At 33.0% G+C, this 23786-nt stretch overlaps 1 protein-coding gene across 4 annotated transcripts in view; it reads right to left on the bottom strand.

Moving 5' to 3' along the window:
• The window catches only part of NCAM2 (neural cell adhesion molecule 2), a 271041-nt gene that overhangs the window by 185563 nt on the left and 61692 nt on the right, over positions 1–23786 (bottom strand). For all 4 annotated transcript variants that reach the window (XM_074300617.1, XM_074300614.1, XM_074300615.1 and 1 more), the window contains 2 exons: positions 7718–7855; positions 1239–1356 (listed from right to left, as the gene is read on the bottom strand). In XM_074300617.1, coding sequence (XP_074156718.1) covers positions 1239–1356; positions 7718–7855 — 256 coding nt within the window. The remainder of the gene's footprint in view (positions 1–1238; positions 1357–7717; positions 7856–23786) is intronic.

The raw sequence follows: 23786 nt of genomic DNA on the forward strand, positions 1-23786 counted from the left end.
ATGAATCTTATTTTTTAAGGTAAATTTTATTTTATTTACTGAGAAAAAATATATATAGAAAATTGGGCCATTTCCACTTTTCCACTCCTACATCCTTCACATTTTCCACTATCAGTCAAAAATCATTAGCATGCAGAAGAAATTAAGGAAATCAATGATGTCTTCTTGAAAAAAAGCATTTGTGTAGCTAGTTATATATACATCAGCAAATAGGATAACTAAAGTAACAACAACAGGGAAAAAATGGGTTTTAATCTCTTCTCTGAGAACACATGAGCTCTCTGACCCTAGATAATGCTATAACAACTTTTTAAAACTATAAATCACAGAGATGATAACCTGCATTGATTGAGAGAATTTCTTCACCTGGGAATTTTTTATGCCAATGAAATCATAGGGCCTGCATCCCTGTTCTCTACAGAAGTACTATTCTTTAATAATTCTCTGAGGTTTTCTAACTCATTTTTATCTAACCTTTTTTTTTTCATATTCCATCAATAAAAAAGCGTTTTTGAGTACATGTCACTATATGCATACTTATGTTATGATACATTTAATATGTTAATATATGCATTATAAAACAGAGAAACATACATTAAAAAGAAGAAAAGCAAAATATTTAAAATAATTTTATTTCTTTATAGAAAACTTTATTGTCATTAAAAAGTGTTTGAATGACTTTTTTGAAAAAATTTAGTCTCACACTTTGTTATACAGCAATACAAATGTCCGGTTCTAAGTAGTTTATTTGCTATTTTTAAGTGAGTTGAATATTTATTGCCTTTGGACATAATGGTTGACACATATGAAAAAGATATCACACAAATCCAGAGTACCAAATGGAAGGAGTACATCTTTGGCTATATTACTAAATCATAACACTCATTTTTTATTCCTGTTCCACTGATTATGCAAAGCGTTTTTTTTGACCTCTGGCTAGTAAATCTCCATATTCCTTGAATTGCATCACCATCCATAATGTCTTGGAAAGGTATACTTGAAGCAAAAGCAAGCATTTATATTATATTGATAGTTATTACAGATATAATTATTTTTCACGCATGACATTACTTAATCAAATTGAAGAAAAAATGTCCTAGCCAATTAACCTAAGTAAAGCAGAAAAAGTTACTTTAAAAACACAATCCAAATCTTTGATTTCACAAATTGAATTAGTGAAAGGTGACAGTTTCAATTTAGGACTTGTTTTCTGATGTACTATTTAAAATAAAACTTACCTATACCAGCTGATATTTGGCTCAGGTGAGCCAGTAGCCCTACAAGATAATACCATTTCTTCCTGTCGATCTGCAGTAGCATTGAAGAATATAAGTGGCATTGTAATTGCTGGTGGAACTAAGAAAGAAAATAAAATTATATCTGAAGTAAATATTATTTTAAACCAACATTGCCAAAGATCATTTACAAATAATTACTTTTGTTATTATTTGTATAAACATATCAAGTGCTCTCTCTATATATACACAAGACTAATTCCTTTTCCATATATGTATATAATATAAATATAAAATAAATATGTCTATATACATATGTACATATTATATATGGGCTCTTACTGCTGTTAGGCAATTATTTTACAACTTCCCAACTTATCTCATTACCCCAATCACCACAGAAACTCTTTAAAACTTTTTCATCACTCCTGAAACTTCCCATGGCTTCTTCTCTCCCTTACCCTCTGAACTTGCCTGATATTTTACTTTAAAAAATGAGGCCATTTTCTGAAACCCTTTTCTCCCCTTCTCCTCACCTTGTTATTCTGATGCATTCTGCCACTGTTTTTTATCCTTGCCTCAAATGAAATAATTGCCCTTCTCTTTCTTTTAAAATAGTGATCCCATTTCATCCTGTCTTCTCCAGCAGATTGCCCCCTCCTTTCATCTATAGCCTTTCATTTATCTTCAATATTTCTGTTTCTCTACTGTCTACAAACATACCTATGTCTCCCATATCCTTTAAAAAAACCCTCACTTGGTTCACCCATCCCTGCTAACTATTATTTCTTATCTCTACTCTCCTTTGTGACTAAACTCCTTGAGAAGAACAACTTTAATTGGTATTTTCACTTCCTCTCCTCTCACTCTCTTTATAATTATACAATCTGGTTTCCAACTAACCTCATTAGTTGCTGTCTCCCAAGTTACCATTATTCTTCTTTATCTCTATGCAGCCTTTGAGACTATCAACCCATCCTCATTTCTCTCAGTTTTCCTAAGACCTTTATCCTTTGGTTCCTTTTCTTACATATATTACCAATTTTCTCAGTCTCTTTTACTGTATCTTCATTTAGGTCATTCCTACTAACCATGGGGATCCCATAGGGCTCTGTCCCAGAACCTCTTTTTTCTTCTCCCTCTAAACTATTCCACTTGTTCTCCCATGAATTTAATCATCTTAATATTTATGATTCTCAATCTACTTCTCTAGCTCCAAACTTTCTGCTTCAGTTTCTATTATTTAACTTTAAACATCTCAGACTAGATGTTAAACTCAACGTAGCCCAAACTGAGCTCATTATCTTCCTTTAAGTCTTTCCCTATTCCAAGCATCCCCAAAATCATTGAAGGTTTACATTATCTTGATTTCTCACCATATTTCATCCTCCTCTCATTCATTGGTTACCAAGGTTGGTAGATTTCATCTTTTCAACATCTCTCAAATAAGCCTCCATCTCTATATAGCACTGCCAACCTGATACAGGCCCTTACCTCTTCATCCCTGGATTATTACAATAGCCTAGTATTCAGCATAGAAATATAATAGGTATTTAATAAATACTTGCCACCTAAAATATAATTAGCTTAATCTCCCCATAGTAAGACCACCTTCAATAAGTCAAATGAAAGTAATCAGCAATTTATTAAGTTCCCACTAAGTGCCAGCCACTAATAACTGTGATAATAATACAAAGAATAAATCAATCCCTATTAAAAAAGAGCTTATATTCTAATGAGGAAAACCTCAATCAGATATAAGCAAATCAAACACAAAATAAAAAGTTAAATAAAAATGAAAAGTAATATAATACATCGGAGGAAGGATTAGCAGTTGGGGGAATTTAGGAAAGGCTTCACACAAAAGTTCTTGGCTGCAACTTGAAGAAAGGAGAGGTTATTTTAAGCATGGGGTACCAGTGTAAAGACAAGGAAATGGGAGGAGAGTCATATGTGAGGGACAGAGTAGCTGGATCTCACAGGGTGTGGGAAAAAGACTCATGGGAAGGCAGTGACTGGTTCAATGAGGCTAGAAAGATACTTTGGAGGCAGATGGCATAGAGCTTTAAAAATTAAACTGATTAGTTTATAGTTTGTCTTTGAGACAATAGGAAGCCACTGGAATTGAATGAATCCCTGGAGAGTCATATTGTCAACTTTGCACTTTCAGGAAAATATTTTGGCTCCAATGTGAAAATGGGGAGAGGCCTGGAGCTGGAAGACCAAATAAAAGGTTATTCTAATAATTTAGATGTAGAAGTTACAAAGGCTTGAAATGAGTTGGTAACTGTGAATGAAGAGAAGGGATCAGATGGAAGGAAAATGGTAAAAATAGAAGCATTTACAACTGGCAACTCAGTGTTTATATAGAGCAATGGAGAGTGAGGAATCTAATAAATAATAAATACATTAGAGACAATAAATAAATTGGAGAACAGAAGGATGAAAAAGGGAAATTTAAAAGAGAAGAATTTGGGAGGATATGTTGAATTTTGGATATATGATTAATCTGATGTCTCTGATGTCTAAAATGTCCAACAGATGTCAATTAGATCCAAAATTTATTGGGACTGAAGATAAGTGGAGAGACCCTATCAACTCGACATAGTAGTTGATAAAGTTACTAAAGAGAGTGTAGAAAGCAAAGAGAAAACAACTGATGAACTTTAGGAAGCTACTGAAAGAGATTAAGAAGGAATAAATGGGCAGAACTAATGAGAAAGAGAACAGTGTCACAAAAACTCAAAAAAAGACAAAAATATCCCAGAGGAGTGGTTGACAATGTTAAATGCAGGATACTGGTCAAGTATATGAGGACTGAAAAAAGATCCTAAGATTTAGAATTTACAAGATGATTGGTAACTTTGAATAGTGCAAGTTCAGTTGAATGATATGGTCAGAAGCAACATGGTTAAAACTGAGCAGTGAGAAAAAAGGAAGTGGACACAGCAACTGTAGACTGCTTTTTTGAAGTGTTTGGCTAAGGAAGGAGGAAAGAAAAAATTGATAATTTAGGAGAACAGTAGGGTCTGGAGAAGGTTTTTGTTTTGTTTTGTTTTGTTTTTTGTTTTTTTTTTTAAACAATCTGAAAGAAAATAATAGGAAGAGAAGGACATTTCAAAAAAGAAGGGATGACTGCAGGTACAATCTGGTGGTAAAGACATGGAAGGATGAAATCAAGAGTATTTGTCAAGTGATTGGTCTTGGCAACAAATAAAGGGGAAAAAACTGATGAAGATGTTAAGATATTCTGAGGTGAAAAGAAAGGGAAAAGAGAGAATTCACTTCCTTTTGGTCCTAATTTTACTGGCAAAGTGAGAGGAGGGAGAGGAAGTGTAGAAGTTTGAGAAGGGTGTAAATTAGAAAGCTTCTAGGGTGACTGAGAAATGGAATTGGGAAAAAATACAAGAGTTGCCTTGATGCAGTGAAGGTCTAGTTAAGATTGGATAATGTGGATTTTTTTATAGACAGGAGCTTGTGAGATTTGTTCCAACTGTGTTCAGCTACTTGTGACTAGAACTGCAAGAAGCAGATGGTTTGGTAATGAGCAGTGATAGAACAAAGAAAAAAAAGAATTTTGAGAGCAGGGGACAGAATAATTAAGATGACCTTGTGTCCTTAAAGACTACGCCAGCAAAACTTAAGGTCCTTTAGTTTCTCTAATATGTATTGTGTTGGCAAGACTAAGCTCTTGGTTGAGGAAGACCAACTCAGATAAGCACAGAAAAACTTGACACCAATACCACTAATGATAAATTAAGCATGGAAACCCCAAAAGAAATTTAAAAAAATTTTAAAAATGCTTTCAGGTCTGTGCTGCAGCCTTCTACTGCAGTAGTGATGGTAGAGAAGTGAAAGAAAATGAGACAGAATAATCAGTTTTAAGACCACCTATAATCATAAGCTTAACTCCCAACTACATTACATATGAGGTCTTTGTTCAATGATCAACACACTGAAACACTATTGAAAGAAATTAACCACATCAATCAATGCTGATATCTTCACAATAAACTAAATTAAAAGTTTCATCTAAATGAAATAATGGCTCAAAGTTTCTCCTTGAAGAGAGAAAAAAGGTGATGGGAGGATCAGCCAAAAAAAAAATCATTTCTTGGAGTACTTGGTAATCTTGATTTATAGTGCCCATGAGTATAATTTTAAAAATAATCATGTAGAAAATTTATTACACTGAATGAAATGGTAGAGAATTCTTTGGAGAACATTGACAAGATCCTCCAAACAAAATCAACATGCATTTGTCTTTTAAAAAGTTTTATTGCTTATATTTTCATATTACTATAACCTTCCAATGACAACCCTCCCATCCACTATATAATGTAAGCAACTGACCAACCAATGGTTGGTTATTCAAAACATATTCTTCTTTGTTAAATCTCCTTTTTTCTACTATGTTTGTCTTGTGAAGTTTTTGACTCTTTATGGTTTGTTTTTTTGGTCAACAAGAGTTTTTGGAAGACACACTTTATTACAATTCCTATTTTGTTACTTATATGGTTCACGATCAACTTTCTAAGTGAAATTATTCTGAGTTGCATCTCAATTTCTTTTGGATTTCAGCATAACATACTAATTATCTCTTTCCTTTATATATAGTATTAAGCAATTCTGAATGTAACGCTGCTTGCTTCTAGACTGTTTTATCATTTGCAAATTTTTTGTTTTGTTTTGGCTTGGGTGTTTCAAGATTTTAAGTTTAAGGTCTTCTGAATCCATTATATATTACATATTCTGGCTTATTTTTTTATGGGTGACCTGTAAATTTTATCAACTTGAACTTTCTCCTGCTTATAGTATTTCTTGGCAATTTTTATGGCTTCTTGGAACATGCTATTCAAGTTTTTTGGTTTTTTTTTTTTAATTAATCATTCCCTCTGGAAGCCAATGATATTATTTTTCTATGTATTCTTTTCCATTTCATTTCTGTTCTTCAAATTTTGTTTTCTTTTTACATTGTTCTATATTTTCTTATGTTACTGAATTTTGAAGTGTTTCCTCTATGTTCTAGGCCGAGTGTCCACTGTTTCATTTAAGACTTCCAGTTTCTTTTCTAGTTTTTCCTTCAGTTTTTTTCTCTTTGCCTTTCACCACTTATTCGTGGAAGACTTCTGGTAATTTCATATTCCATCTTGGAGTTATTGAAGAATTATTCATTACTTGTGGGATTTTATGCTGGGATTCTCTAACTCAACAAGGTCTCTCCATTACAGTAAGAGTTCTCCTTTGCTTGGTCATTTTCTCAGCTGTTTCCTTATTCCCCTCTCCTAACATCTATGAAGTTTAGCTACTATTAAGAAGTGAAATATTCAGACTGAATTTTTCAGAGACTGAAAGTAGCTACAAAAATCCTTTGATGATTTTTCCTCTGAAGAATTAGAATAAATTTTGCTGTACAGGTTATTCTTGGTTGTAATCCTAGCTCCTTTGCTCTCCAGAATAATATATATCAAGCCTTCTGATCTTTTAATATGGAAGCTGCTAAATCTTATGTTATCCTGACAGTGGTTCCATAATATTTGAATGGTTTCTTTTTGGCTTCTTACAATATTTTGTCCTTGAACTGGAAGTTCTGAAATTTGGCTATACTATTTCTGGTAGTTTTAATTTTGGGATATTTTTCAGTAAATGATTGGTGAATTCTTTCCATTTCTATTTTATTCTCTGATTTTAGAGTATCAAGACAATTTACTATATATTGTGTTAATCTGTGTTTGCTGTAGAGTGATATGGCTGCCAGTCATGGAGTACTTATTAAATCCTCTAACATTTATAACCAATTAGAAGCAGGAAACAAACAAATAAACAAGTTTGTGCAAATATATAGAAAGAATAGAGAAGAATGCTATAGATTTATATGCATTTTCCCCTTGATTTTATTGTCAAAATGAGGAGCAGGTGAGAAAGTGGGGAGTCAGAAATACTATTTTTATGAGTGAATACCCAGTGTTTGTTTCTTTTAAACCAATATATTCCATCATTATATTTTCATAAATATTGTAATATGTACTTATTAGTAGTTACAGAGAAAATTTTATAACCTAATTGAATGTTAATAAGATTTAAAATGTAAATCTACTTAACCTTTAAAATATCTCTATATGTAGCTATTTTTTTTCAGAGACTAAACTAGTTAGATAACAATGATAAAATATAACATTTTAAACTATTATATTAATAGAATTTTAGCCTGGAAAAGGATCCATGAGTCCATGTGGTACCATTCTCTCATTTTAAAATTAGGGAACAAGGCCCAGAGAGGTAACATATGTTATGAATGAACAATACATGATGAATCTCTTGATTCATTTCATTTGCCATGATGGCTTAATTATTTTTTTTTCCTGTAAAGCTGTAGTATGATCCTTTTAATCACTTAAAACTCATTTCTAAGTGAAAAATAAACAACAACTAAAAGTAAAACAAAAATGAATTCTAAGTATATACACTGATTTATGGCTTACCATTAACAATAACTATGATATCTCGAAAATCAATTTCTCCTCTGGCTTCCACTCTTCCTTCACATCTGTATATCCCTTCATCACTTTTGTTGATATTAAGGATCTGGAGATTATTATTCGCTAACATAGCAAATCGATCTGTAAAATTCAAAAGTAGAAGAAATGGCATCAGTAATTGAAGGTTGAGTCTGATATGCTTTAAATTACAAAGTTAACATATGACTCATTTTATAGTTTTCATCAACAAAAAATTGAAAGTTTAATTATAATTTAATAAACTCCAAATAACATTGTCCCTCCCCTTTTTCTGAAAATGAATTACATAATTTCCTTCTGCATAAAAGGAGAGACTATTATCCTTCTTCCTTTTACCAGTCCTATACTTTGATACCTAGATAACAAAAATCATATACAGAAAACAATACATAGAGACTACATATATATCCTACATACATAGAGACTACATATATATCCTAACCAAATGAATCAATGTACCTATAAGAACTATTTTGGGGCTAGAAAAAGAGCTGAATAATTTTCTTTATAAAATATTCCTACTAATAAATTTACATATACTAAAGACATAATTAAATAACTCCACATAATAATAGTACATATGATTATACAATAATAGCACATATGATTACACAATAAATATCCTTTTGGGACTTTGTAGTAGGTATAATATACTAAGGTCTCAACTCATGTGGATTATATTAGTTTTCCTTAAAAGGGACTGGAACTTTCCTTGTCATTTAACTGGCTCAGGGGACTAAAGCTCAGATTATTGAGGTTGTCCAGGTATAAGTATAAAAACAGCTAGTTCATTAGGGGCTGAAGCTCCTCCTTCAAGTAAGCAGTATGGTCAACACCAGCAGCATAGAAGAGCTGTACTCAGAGCAAGACTGCATATTTGATGAATATCCTTTCCTACTTCTGAATATCCTCTTATTATAGCTAAGTAAACCTTCTCCTATTAACTGTTAAGCAGAATGAGTTTCTCATTTTAGTCCTATTTTTGAATTGCCAGGCTGGCTAGCTCTAGCCTAATATATATCTATATCACTAAAATGCATCATATAGATTTTAATTAAGACTATATAATATTTCCATATTATGCAGGTAAACCTGCATCTTTATAATTCATGAATTACATACTCTTTTTTGGCCAATAATGAAATGCTAGCCAGGGAAAAGTTTATGAAACAATTTCTTCAAATACACAAACTCTCCTAATACCTTGTATTTTGGAACCTGAATGCCCTCACAATTGTATTGCCTCCAGCAATGATCTCTACATGCAAAATATTTGAATGAGGGGAATAGTACATACATCTTTTCATAGGGATGGGAAAAATCCAGGACCTTAATATAACTGAAAAAAGAAAATTAAAGAATATCAATAGTTGTCAAACTATCTTCTTGCCATTCCATTATTTATATGAGTCAAAGGTATCATCAATTAGAAAATGATAGAAGCCATATATTAAACTGTGCCCCATGAATACTATATTAGTTTTTCCTCTAAAATGTTTATTAAGTTAATACACAAGACTTGGTTGGCCCAGGTGACTAAAGGCTTGGGCTGTAGACATCACTTCCTAATCACCAGAATTCAAAATCGCCATAAGGAGCTTCAGTAGTTCTTGAATGCTTGTCTATGGATCCCAATGGCCAATTCAAGCAAAGGAAGCTTCTCTCAGATGAGCTGTTGCTTCAGTGACCATACTTTTTGAGTATTCTCCTATTTTGACTAAGTAAATCTCCATTTAAACAATCTAGAGCAATCTCATTTTGTTCTAATATCAAACCTAACCCATCTAAAGAATGGGTCCAGAATACAGGACATTAGAAAAAAAGCAGGTGAAACTCAACAATGAACCAAATCTTTACCATTTTACAATTAATTTAGAAAGAAAAATGCAGAAAAATTGTTTTCACCATGCTTTATTATTTGCTGTTAGAACAAAACAAACTTGATATTCTTTTGTAACAAGGTGCCTCCCACTGATGTATCAGAATCATTCGATGTTCTGTGTTATATGTAACATATAATTAACAATTAAACCTCTTATTGTAGATACCAGCAGAGGCATTAAAATAATGATTCTGAATCTTTGACTATCAATGTTCATATTCCATCCCCATTGCCAACTGGATGCTCTCTATTTGTATACACCTCACTTTCTCTTCCACTCCCCCTCCCCAAAGTTACACTTCAGATTAGCCTGTGCTCTCTGGATTGCCTTAAAACTTTTCTTTTCTCAAATCTCCCTAAATACCCACATCTCTCCTGATGACACTGCACCCCTTGCCACCACTTTCAGTGCACGCACTTTATTCAGACATGGTGACTCACTGGTTGGGCTGTCAGAATCATAACACTGAGCTCCACAGTACCACTTCAAAATGCCTTTTACCATTTTTGGTAAATGCTCCTCCTGTGGGGTTCATGCTACCTAAATTTATTACCCAATCCAGATTCTGATAGCTGCTATCTTTAGATTTCCCAGAGCATTCTCCTTTCCTCAGTAAGCTCAACACCCAGTTCAGTCTTTGACTACTTTATACACTCAGGGACCTCAAAATATATACTGATGTTCCTTCAATTATCCTAATTTCCTAATTCTTCAAAGACCTTAGCTTAAAAAGGCCAAGGTATCTCATTCTCTCCAGGGCCATCTACGGTTGTTCATATCTGTATCTGAACATTGGATCCTCTCTCTGAAGGAGAAAGTAGGGTAGGTGACCTTGTCCAGCCTCCTTTACTTAAATCCAATTTATTTTTATGTCAGAATATCACCTTTCCGATGTCATGGTCCTTTTCAAGAACAAAGGACAAACAACAATTCAGTCCCTTTGACTATCTCTACACAGAGATGGTTGATTTTGCCATGTTTATGAATTTCATAATTTATGTACATGATTATTAATCTTTTATCATTTCACATTTTCTCATGCCTTATGAAGCCTAATTCTATTCTTCATCCTCAATATGTCCTCTCTCCCTTTATCATTTGATTCTTTCCCATCCTCAGTGCACTGGTCACACTATTCTTCTTTCCCCAATTGCATCTCTTTTTGAATCAACTTAGTTCTATGTTGTCCTCTACTCTTGATTAATCTGTCCTGTTTTCTTATTGTTAAAATTAATGGACCAATTATTTGGATCTTGTCAAGTACCAACTCTGGATTTTTATCACATTCTATCTTTTTTGCTCCTCTTTACATATTTCTGAATGGTGGAGGAAGTCAGATCATTGCACTAACTGAGCTTACTAAAATTTTATCTTATCCTTATAACATCTTCCTTTAAGTTTAAAGCACCCCTAAAATTCATCCTCTTACTTTAGGACTTTCCTTAACTGAGGTCATTTTCTGAAAACTCCTTTTTATCAACTCATCTCACATCATTCAGCCATCTTCCCTTACTTTCTGCTTCTTTACCCCTAGCTCAGATGGAGACTCCTTTCCTTTCCAGTTCAAAATAAACCTTTCTACTTGCATTTGTTTTTAATGCTTCTCACATTCTCTAGCACTCTGTAGATAATGAAGTGTTAAGTAACACCCTAAAATGCCACTGATTGTATTTTAATAGTTAGGAAATGATTTTTTTTATTGATATGGGAATCATTCCTGAATAAGTTGCATTACAGTCAGACTACTAACTTGTCAGAACAAAGATAGGAATTAATGTATCATTAGAAAAAAGAATGATGATAATAAAAAAAGATGAAATAAAATTGAAACAACTTGAAAATTCATTCTCCACTGATAATGAAAACTGGGGAAGATACAGAAAAAAATGACATAAAATTATGATAATTTTATACAAAACGAAGTCTTAACAGCCTAGAACTGACTTAGTAAACACTCAATGGGCTTCTCAGTTACAGAAAGATAAAAACAAAAGGTTATGGCAATTTAGAATATAAGGTCATTTATAAAATGTCATGAAGAGTAATGAGAGCTGTTGCCTCATTTGTTTGTTGTTTTTCTTCATACTTGAGGAGAGCCAAAATGACATCATGAGGTCAGGGTCAAAGCAGAGTGTGTCTGGCTATGGCTGATAAGAAGAATACAAGCCCAGAAGCCTCTACATAAGTCAGATACAAATAGTCCATATGAAATAATCCATAGATATTTCTAGGTTTGTGCATCTCATGTTTCTTTTGAACTACTTTGATTCTGCTTTACTCAGAGAATAGCACCTTCCCACACCATGCTGGTTGCTCCTTTGTGCTTCCTGTGTCTCACAATTAATACCAAAGTTCTTCAGAGAGATCTTGAGGGTGTCTCTTACTCCAATGTAAGTGCTTGCTTTGTGTGAATTTTCTGTAAAACAGTCTTTTGGGCAAACACACATTTGGCTTTTGAACAACACGGCCAGCCCATTAAGAGTTAAGCTCTCTGTAGTGAATTTGAATGCTTGTGCGATTCAGTTCAAGTTCAGTGTCTGGTACTTTATCTTGTCAGATGATCTTCAGAATCTTCTCAAAATAATTCAAAAGGAAGTGGTTTGTTTCCTGGCATGGTGCTTGCTGGCAAACTCTGCAGGTTTTCAGGCATACCACAATGGGGTCAGCACAATGGCTCTGTAGACCTTTAGTTCGATAAGCAGTCTATAATACCTTTATTTTCCCAATTTTTTTCAGTTTCCCAAATACCAAGCTAGCCCTAAAAATGTGTACATTACGTTTATCATCTATGTGACACATCCCTGGAAAGTATACTGGCAAGGCAAATGAACTTATTCACATGATTCAAAATCTCCCCAGTTGCTTTAACTGATGGTTTCACGTATCAATGGTGTGGTACTGGTCGGTGAAGAATATCTGTTTTTGTGGTGTTGTTAATTATCAGGCCAATATTATTAGCAAAAGTAGCAGAGAATCGATTCACATTCTGCTGCATCTCAGTCTCAGAAGCTGCACTGAGTGTACAATTATCTATGAACAAAAAGTCACACACCAACTCTCCCCCACTTATAACCTTTTTCAAGTTAAACAATTGTCAGTTTTAGTATATTGCACAGCTTTTACTCATCTGGGCTAGAACACTTGCAAATATTAAGATCAGTATGATGGGGCAGTCCAACAGCAACTAAACAAAAAATGAGAACTCCACTGGATTTTCCAGCAGGATAGTTTGTCCAGCTCTATGAAGGCAGTGTTATGAATCTCTTAATTCATTAATATGATCATAAATCTTTTATCATTCCACATTTTCTCATGCCTTATGACGACTAATCCTATTCTTCATCCTTAATGTGTCCTCTTCTCCCTTTTTCTTTTGGTTCTTTCCCAAAGTGTAAGAAAAGGTTACAGAGTCAGGATTCTTGTCTCAGTTTTGTGTAGAGGGCCAGTATAGAATAAGTTCATAAAGAGAAAGTGCTGGGTCCTGGTATTACTTTAAATCTGCTCTTTGTTAGGGCGAACTAATGAAGCTATATCAGCTCACCATCTCCCTTACAATTATAAAGATATACTCGGTAAATTCAGGATGATCTTGATAGAGAATACATGCACAGGAACAAAGCATTTTAACTACACAATGAATCAAAGACATACTTAGTAAATCTTGACAGGAACAAGGCGTTTTTTACTATACAATGAATCAAAGACCTACTTGGTAAATTTAGGATAATTTTGACAGGAACAAAGCATTCTTTACTCTACAATGAATCAAAGACAAACTTGAGGTAAATACATTAATATGATAATTTCTGCTCTGTATTGATAAATATCACAACTGTTTACAATTCTGTTGATGCTGATGAGTTTCACAATTATGCTATTTACAATTCTGTGTTGATAAGCACCTTGGTATTGACAGTTAAGGTGGATACGGAAATGCCCTGGAAGCTTATAATTTTGTAATACTAATTTAAAAGGTATATAAACGCTGATACTCAGATTAATAAATGGAGACTGCAAAGCATATCTTCTGCCTGCTCTTGAATACTCATTCACACTCTCAATATTTCACTGGAGCTGGACTCCGACAGTTTTACACTGATAATAACAATCCAAAGCATTTCAAAGCCCTGACAGCTATTTGCAGAAGGACTTATGGTGCATCTCAACTACCCAGTGCTGATGGAGCTACATAATGAAAAATGATTAAAAAATACTTTTTTGTGTCCTTCATTTTCAAGGAGGACCAATGACTTCATGGGGTGATGTTCTGACTTGTGCATGAATTGGATTTATATGAGTCCAATTTGCACAAAGTCATCTGTCTCATTTGTGTTTCTAGAGACCTAGACAGAAGTTAGGCTGAAGTTAGTGAGGTTAAGGATAAAATGGATGACCTTGATATCTAAAATGTCTGAATAAGCAGTGCTGCACAGAGCCAGCTCCAGTTGTCTTAATGGCCCGTGGAATAAATCATTCTCATTCTGTCAGGAGAAGTCTTCAAATGCTTGGGGCAAACATTCTCCTGACTCATCAGTGGATTTGAGGCCTGTTGGTTATCCTCTATCTGCTTTAGTTCATCTGACAAAGCAGTTTTATCAGGGTATGGCTGCTGCACATGCTGCTGCTTCTTGGAGCCATAGGTGGCAATTGGGTGAAAAGGGGACACCAAAGGTAAAAAATAACCTTGAAAACAAACCAGAGATGCTAATCTCCTTGAACATCCCATGGACCTCCCCAATAAATAATGCTAAATATGTCAGAAATACAGTGGAGGATAAAACTAGTTTTAAAGAAAGCTTGCCAAAATATTTAATGAAGTAAAGTTACTCCAAAAGAATTTGAGAACAAAAATTGAATGAAAGTGGAAAAGAGAATTTTATAATGCACTTTGTACATCAAAGACAATGTAGCCATTCACTTGAGTGCTAACACTGCATTGGACACTAGATACAATTATTAAAGGGCTTAGAATTGAGCAGCAATAGAAGCCAGGAAAATGAAAAACATCTTTAATTATCTCAGTTTCTTTCCCCAAACAAAGGCCATCTTCAAAAATATCAATATTCTATCATTATTATGGAGTGGTAAATGATAGTAAAAACACATATTAGAGAGTTAACAAAAGAACTAATGATGAATGTCCTGGAGAGGGGCTAGTGCATATGCGAAGGTTACAGTTTATAATCAATAGAAAACCAATGAAGAACAAGGATAAAAAATAATAAACTGCAGGGAAGTGAATAGGAAGAAATAGTCAGTCCAAGTGGAAAGGGCAAGAGATGACAGAAAATAAAGTGCTCCAATTGTACCCTCATAATGTCAGATGAAAGGAAGGAAAGATCATCCAGCATATGAGGTGGACCATGATGAACTTAAAGGATATGGATAACTTATGGAAGATGATATCTTACAGACTGTCTCTAAGATAGTGCAATCTTAATTGACTTCTAATCCACATTCTTGGAGGAAATACACAAATTTTATGGAGTCAGATCCTTGATTTTATGTGTTTGCAACAGATGTATATTTCAGATAATATCAGTAGTGTATTAATATATAATAATTCAAATATATCACAATGCTATCAAAATGAAATTTGACTATCCAAGAAAGAACAAAAAAGAGAGTAAAGAAATGCTAACATTTAAATTGCACTTTAACAATTACGCTCCACAACTCAGAAGTCTGTTGGACAAAAAAGGTAACACTAGGAGCTTAAAGACATTGTCATCTAATCTCTGAAAGATTTTATGATGCTGAAACATAAAAAGTCTTGGTGAAAAAACTGAGTCTGTTTTCTAAGAATCAGCCTCCATAAGAACAAAGAACAACAATATTAGTAGGATGAGTAATAGGCTGTGCCCATCCATGAAAACAAATATGGTTCTCAGTCTTTTGTTTCAGTTTTCCTCTAGGGGCAAGAGAAGAAAAGTGGAAAAGGAGGCAACAGGCATTCAGAATGATATTGCTATAAAACCATCCATCAGCATTAACGTCTGGTTACTATGGAGCCAGAGTTAGCACATAAGATTTAGCAGCTTCCAGATTAAAAGAGAAGAGAACTTGGAATATGTTTTTTTTTTTTTTTTTTTGGGGGAAAGCAAAGGTACTAGGATTACAACCAATAATAACCTACCCAGAAAACTGAGTCTAATCCAATTAGTCAGAAAACATTTAATGAAATAGAGAACATCTAACAAAGCATATCTGATAGAAAAAGAATAGAGCTAGACCAAAAAAAACATACATTCAAATATGGGACCTAAGAGAAGCATAAAAAATAAATATGAGTGAGAAATCACATGGAATTTAATAAGGTTAAACTATTTACATTCCCAAATGAGAAGATGATATATGTAACCCCCAAGAATTTTACCATAATTTAGAGTTAGAAAGAGTCAATCTAGAGAGAAGGCTTGGGGATGAGTCTATTAAATTGAGATGAACTCAAAAGAACAGTGCTGTTGTTTTTCAGTCATGTTTTTGTGATCTTGTGAACCATACTGTATTTGGGGTTTTCTTGGCAAATACACTGGAGTGAATTGCAAGCAGAATCCAGGGTAACAGAGCTAATAAGCATCTGAATAAGTCTTCCTGACTCTAGGCTCAGTGCTCTAACCACTTAGCAACCTAGCTGCCTTTCAAAAAAAAGTGTAAAAGAAAGGAAGAATGAAGAAAATTATTACACATAAAGGTGACATGCAAGGAAGAGTTTTTTACTTTGGAGGGGAAAATGGGCAGAGAAGGGGAAAGCAGACAATACTTGAAATCGATTCTTATCTGAAGTAGTTCAAAGAAGGAAGTATGTGTATATACATATATATATATATATATGTTTGTGTTATATGTATATTATATATGCATATATGTATATATACACACTTAGAGATAGCTACATACAAACATATAATTTCAGACAAAGCAAAAGCAAAAATAGACCTAATTAAAAGAGATACCAAGAAAACTGTGTTTTGCCAAAAGGTACTATAGACAAATAATATCAATATAAAGGATATAAGTACCAAATGGCATAGCATCCAAATTCTTGGAGGAAAAGTTAATGACTTCAGAGAAGAAACAGACAACAACTCTACTATGTAGGAGGGAACTCACAATTTAACATTCTCAGACCTAGATAAATCAAACCATTATAGATAAATTAAGGAGATGAATAGAATTTTTAAAAACAGATATGACAGAGAGATACTCCAGTATATTCTGGAGAATACTGAATATGAATAGTGAGAAGTATAACTTGTTCTCAGCTGTATATGGCACTTTCACAAAACTGACTATTTATTAGAACATAAAAACTTCACAAACAAATGCAGAAAAGCAAAAATATTATATGTGCCTTTTAGAAATTAAAAGGAAAGAAAAATTACTTTCAGAAAGCACAGAATAAAAATCAAGTGGTAACTAACCTAATTCAAAAAGAGTAGAAAATGAAAAAAATCACAGAAACAATCAATAATTTTATTAAAATATATCAAAATTTGTGGGATGCAGCCAATATTGTACTTGTAGGGGCAAATATTTTTATATATACTTACTTTAATAAAAGCAGAAAGAGAAGATCAATGAATAGGGCATGCAACTAAAAAGAATACTAGAAAAAAGAACAAATTAAATATCTAATTAAACATGAAAATAGAAATATTAAAAATTAAAGATTAATAAAATCAAAAATAAAAATACTCCTCAAACTAATAAAAGAGCTGGTTTTATGAGCAATATCAACAACAATGATAACAATGAAACAGATAAACTATTAGTTAATTTGATTTAAAAAAGAAAACCAAAATATCAATATCAAAGATTAAAAGAACATATACACAACCAATAAATATGAAATTAAAGCAATTATTAGAACGCATATAAGCCAATAAAATTGTTATAAGCTAATAAAACTGACAATCTAACAAATGAATGGTTACAGAAATATAAATTGCCCACATTAACAGAAGAAGAAATAAAATACTTAAATAATCATTTTAGAAAAACAAATTAAACAAGCTATAAATAAGCTCTCTAGGAAAAAATAATCCCAAAATCAGTCGGATCTGTAAAAAATTCTACTAAAACATTTAAAGAATAATAAATTTCAACAATATATTAACTACTTAAAAATAATTTGGCCTATCAAATTATTCTATGACACAAATGTCATTTTGATACCTAAACCAGAAAGAGCAAACTTACATATTCCACACACTCACATATGTGTGCATATATATATTACATACATGTATATACAGACTAATTCAAATTTGAAATGATTAAGTAGTATGTATCTAAAACCAAGAGAAAACATAATCTGAAGTCTTCACAATAAAATCAAGGGTGAAGAAAGGCTAACTATTATTACTACTATTATTGAATATTGATTAGAAATATTATAGAGCAATAAGACAAGAAAAGTAAGTTGAAGGAATAAAAATAGACGATGTGGAAACAAAACAATCATTTTTTGCAAGTGATATGATAGTACACTCAGAGAATCCTAGAGAATCAACTAAAAATAACTAAAAAAAATCAGTAAAAAAATCAATAACTTTAATAATTTTGTAAGGTATAAAATAAAGCTATATAAATCATTAGTATTTTTATATATTACCAACAAAAAGATCAAAAGAGAAATTCACTTTATAAGAATTGCAGATAATACAAAATAATAATAATAAAATAATATATACTACTTGAAAATTGCCCTGCTAAAACACACAGGAACTATACAAACACAATCATAAAACACTTATCTAAAAAATTGGAGAATATCAATAGCTCATGGGTGGGCCTAACCAATGTAATAAAAACGACAGTACATAAATTAATTAATTTATTTGATGTCATACCAGTCAGGCTAATAAAGAATTATTTTATAGAGCTAGAAAAAGTAGAGCCAAAGTTCATCTGGAGGAACAAAAATATGGAACTGTTAGGTTACCTTCCCTCACTTTTTTTTTTATTGATTTCCTAATATTCTTGACATTTTGTTCCTCAAGATGAAGTAGTATTGTTATTTTTATTATACTGGTTAGGGCCACCTATGAGCTATTAATATTCTTTTTTTTCCATGCTCCTTTAAATTATTTATGATATATATACCCCTTTATGTCTAAATCATATAACTTTTTATCTTATCATGGAATACATTATTACATGTTGGATTGCTTTCTAGTTTACCCAGAAGTTTCTGTCAAATGGTGAATCCCTATCCAACTATCAGGGATCTTTAAGTTTATCTAACATTAGCTAACTGTTATAATTTCTTTTTTATTTTTAGTTTATTAGGATTATGTTGGGAGAAAAAAATCAGAGCAAAAGGAAAGAACCATGGGAAAGAAAAAAAAAACAGAAAAAAAGAAATGAACACAGCATGTATTGATTTGCATTCATTCTCCTTAGTTCTTTTTCTGGATGCAGATGACATTTTCTATCCAAAGGCTGTTGGGATTGCTTTGGATCACTGAACCACTGAGAAGAACCAAGCCTTTCATAGCTGATCATCGTATATTCTATTGTGTGCAATGTATTCCTGGTTCTGCTTGTTTCACTCAGCATCAGTTCATGTAAATCTTTCCAGGCCTTTCTATATACAGCTTGCTCATCATTTTTTATAAGACAATAATATTCAAAACAATAATGTCTTCATGGAACACAACTTGTTCAGCCATTCCCCAACTGATGGGCATCTACTCATTTTCCAATTCTTTCCTGCCACAAAAAAAGCTGCTACAAACATTTTTGTACAGGTGGGTTCTTTTCCCTCTTTTATGATTTCTTTGGGATGCAGATCCAGTAATGGCACAGCTTAGTCAAAGAGTAAATGTTTTTACACTTTGTCCCAAAGGGCACAGATTTATAGCCCTTTGGGCATAGTTCCAGATTGCTCTCCAATGTGGTGATTTCCTTGCATATATTGTGTACAAAATCTGTTTTAGTGATCAACTATTCTATTTCTAAGCTACTACCAGACTGCTTTGAATTTTACAACAATATTGTAACAATAATCAACTGTGAAAAACTTAACTATTATAATCAATGCAATGATCCATAACAATTCCAAAGGCCTCATGATGAAAAATGGTAAACACTTCCAGAGAAGGAACTGATGAAATGTGAATATATAAAGATTGAATCAGACTGTATTTAACTTTATTTTTCTTCCTTTTTTTTGCAACATGGCTAACACAGAAATTTGTTTTGGACAACTTCACATGTATAATAGGTTAATGCTTCTTGCTTACTTAATGAGTAGGGGAAGGGATCGTGGAAAGGAGAAAATTTGGAAGTGTAAAAAGAAAGTTAAAAAGGAGATAAATTCAACATGTTAAATTTTTTTAAAGGAATCTAAAAGGTTCTCTATTTCACCACATTTGTTCAATCTTTTCTCTTACAATATTTATTTAGATATTTGCATTCTTTTATATGTCTCGGTAGCTATCTTTCCTTTTGTTTAAATATCTCCCTGATGATTTATCTATATGTACCCTAGGTTTTTTCTCCCCGGGTTCTTTGATGATTATGTTTTCTTTTTATTACTTATTTACTTTATTTTTAAACTTATATTCCCTTACTGCTCACTTTCTACTTTTTCAGTCCTTTGATGGCAGTATAACCCTAGGAGCTGGACCTCAGAACTGTCTCAATCCCCTCTCACATTGGGAAATTCTTTTTTTCACTGGCTTTATTCCTTACTACAAGTTACATCTGAGGTGACAGACTAGCCTGGACAGAATACCTCTCTTCTCCAGCAGGACTGATGTAATTCAACAGGCATGTTGGTACCTAATTCAGTTCCCTCCAGTTGGGAACAGTCTCCCCAGTCAGAGTGTTCTTTCCTTCTTATGCCTTCCCTTCCTCCATAAGTATCTGAGCAAAGCTGAGGTGTGATGCATCTTGTCACAGAATTGTGGGCAGTTGGAAATAAAGCAGCAACAGGGGAACTGCCGAGTTGCTTTGGAGCATAAGGTGTGAGTCAGGTTCTAAGCCTTCCCAGAGTATGGGGGCTGTTGGAGGGGGAAGAGTGTTGAAGAATGAATACATTAAGGATAAGCATTTTCTGTTAATGCATGATACTGGTATCTTTTCAAGCTTTGGCTCGTAGAGCCAGCTGCAGTTATTATGCTTCTGACATATAATTTCTCTTTTGAGGTATTTTTGATAGTTAAGTGAGAATTGAAGAAAATGTCAAGTCCTCCATCGTGTTGTCATATAATCCCCTTCTTTCACATTTTAAAAATATATCTCCCACTCCTCTACCCAGTTTGCCCTTTTAAGAATCTAAAAACTTTTTTTTAAAGTTCAACAAAATCAACCAAACAATACACCAACACTGATGGCACATGCAAAATTATGCAAGCCCAACCCTCGAATTTTCCAATGCAAGAAGGGAGGTACATTTTCTTATCTACTCTTTGCAGCCAAACATTCCATTAAATAAATATAAAGCTACTTTAAAAAAGTTCTTTCCTCTAATATTGCTGCTGTCTTTGTGTATATTATAACCCTCATTACTCTTATTTCAACTTGAATCAGTTAATGTTTCCCAATTTCTTTGAATTTTTTTTTTTTTAATTTCTGAGAATCACAGAATTTTGAACTAGAAACCTCAGTGGCCACCTATCCTAGCTCATATGTAAAAAGAATTCCTACTACAATATACCTGACAAGTAATCTAGTCTTTCCTTGAAAATTTCCAAAAATGGGGAATTGATCTTATCTCTTTAAAGCAGCTACTTCCACTTTTGGATAGTTCTAATTGTTAGGAATTTTTTCCTTGTACTAAGCCTAAAATTTTATTTTTTTCCCCAAGGAAGTTGGGATTAAGTGACTTGCCCAGAGTCACACAGCTAGGAAGTATTAAGTGTCTGAGGCCACATTTGAACTCAGGCCTTCCTGACTCCAGGGCCAGTGCTCTATGTATTATACTATGTAGCTGCCTCTAGCCTAAAATTTTAAAATCTGTCTACTGTATAACCTTTCTAATCTTTCTTGATCCTATTCCTTCTTATGTCATAGGACCCAGAATTAAAAAAGGCAAAATTCTTAAACCTAAGATTAGTATTTGGACAGAGAGATTTTTTTCTTTGTATTATTCTCAATTTTATCTTAAATATCACTTTCCAAATACATTCTTTGATCTTCACTAGTCCCAACCTCTCCTAATCACCTACATAATTGCCTTGTCATTCACAAGTCTTGCTTCTCCCCTCCTCTCTCAATCTTCTCCCATAAAAGCTATTCAGTACAATAATGTTCCACTATATTCACATGCCTTAATTTGTTTAAACCTTCTTTAATTGATGGGCAGTCACACTGTTTCTAGCAACTTATTACCACAAATAGATGCTTTCATATATATAAATAATTAGTAGGTGTGGGAATTATTTCTATCTGAAACACATAAACATATATGCTTAGAAAATGGATCTCCAAGTCAAAGTTCAAAGATATTTCTGTCAGTTTACATAAATTTTAATTATCCACAGAATGGATGAACAAATTCGCAGTTACAGCAAACGGGAATTATTGTGGTCATGTCAATCCCCCTGAGCACTGGTAATTTTCATGTCTTACCACATTTGCCAATGCACAGGGTATAAGATGAAATTTCCATGTTGTTGTCATTAGTTCTAATAAGAGAAGTCTCTTATTCTTTAAAAAATAAAATCAAGCACCACTACATATGATGAGCATTCAAAGAATATTACAAAAACCATGAAATTGACTATGTGAATTAAAATTATATATAATAAAAAAAAGGGAACAACAGCAACTAAAGAAATTTAAATCAGTTCTGCATACATTCAAATCCGGGGCAGGCTATTAGGGTAAAGATAAAATCAGCAACTAATCAGAAGAGTAAAAAGAAAAAAAATACATAACAGGACATCGATCAAATATATTCAACCTACCATGTTGCTTAAATAAGCTACGGATGTTGAAGAATGGGAAATAATTAAAAGAAATGATTGACATAGACAATCACCATTTCCCGTGGATATTTAATTGATAGAAAGTAATTACCACAACAAAGAAATTAAAAGATTCTGGAAATCAACACTGCTAGTATTTAATATGTTTTTCTAGTAGAGAGAAATGGTTGTCCAAGGGCAAAACCAGTGCAGAATACAAACTAATCTATAAAATCTTAAGGAGGAAGCTGGGGGAAGATTATAAACAATATCACCTCACAAATAAATGAAAAGATAAGGTAGGGAAAATGAGTTTAAATATATCTTATTGAGAACCTGGATCATCCTGAGAATATTTATGGATGAATCTGAAGAGAAGACAATAAAAATGTGAAAAATGAAAAAGTTCTGTCAAGATTTTTATAAAACTATTATCCATCAATTGTAAGCAGAACCATAAAATATATTCACAATGTGCTACATATGTAAGAATAAATGATACTTAAGAGAACCAAAATGAGAAGAAAAACTGATAAACAGATGGGGTTCCTGGTATAGGCACTATAATGTTAATGGTACAGAGGAATCAATTCAATTTCCAAGATATGCAAAAGAAGGGAATTTTCTACAGGATGAGGAAAAATCATGACCATTATTACTATATAAAATGCTAGTAGAGGAGATATTAATAATGAACCACCCATATGTCTACTCTCTCATTTCCACATTATTCATGAGAATTATCTGGCTCAGTTCAAGCTGAAAAATTTCAGCTGAAGAATCCAGGCTGGGCTCCACTAAGTGCATAGTCAATCTTACAATACTACCATCTTCATCTTCCTTCAAGGTCAAAGCCACTAGTCTTCATTTTTGTCTTGCATCAGGAAATTTTATCACACTGCCAAAGCTATTCAAACTTGAAGTTGGGCCTGACCTGTGTTTGTCTAGCTCCCATATCTTAAGCATTAGAAAGATCATTTTTTTTATCTATTTGCTATATTTTTCCCTGGGGCAAAAAATGTTGCAGTCTCTGGAAAAATCCTTAAAATTATAGGATATTAGACACTGAGCTAAATAGGACTCCACATTCTACAGTCCAACTCCCTTATGTTACATTTGTAAAAATTAAGGCCAGAGAGATATATGTCACTTTATGTCACATGTCACTTTATGACATACAAGTAGTAACTGCCAAAGCAGTTGGAACTGACTCATGCTAATTCACTAGTA

This window comes from Sminthopsis crassicaudata, chromosome 3 (assembly GCF_048593235.1).
Source record: "Sminthopsis crassicaudata isolate SCR6 chromosome 3, ASM4859323v1, whole genome shotgun sequence".
Classification (NCBI taxonomy): Eukaryota; Metazoa; Chordata; class Mammalia; order Dasyuromorphia; family Dasyuridae; genus Sminthopsis; species Sminthopsis crassicaudata.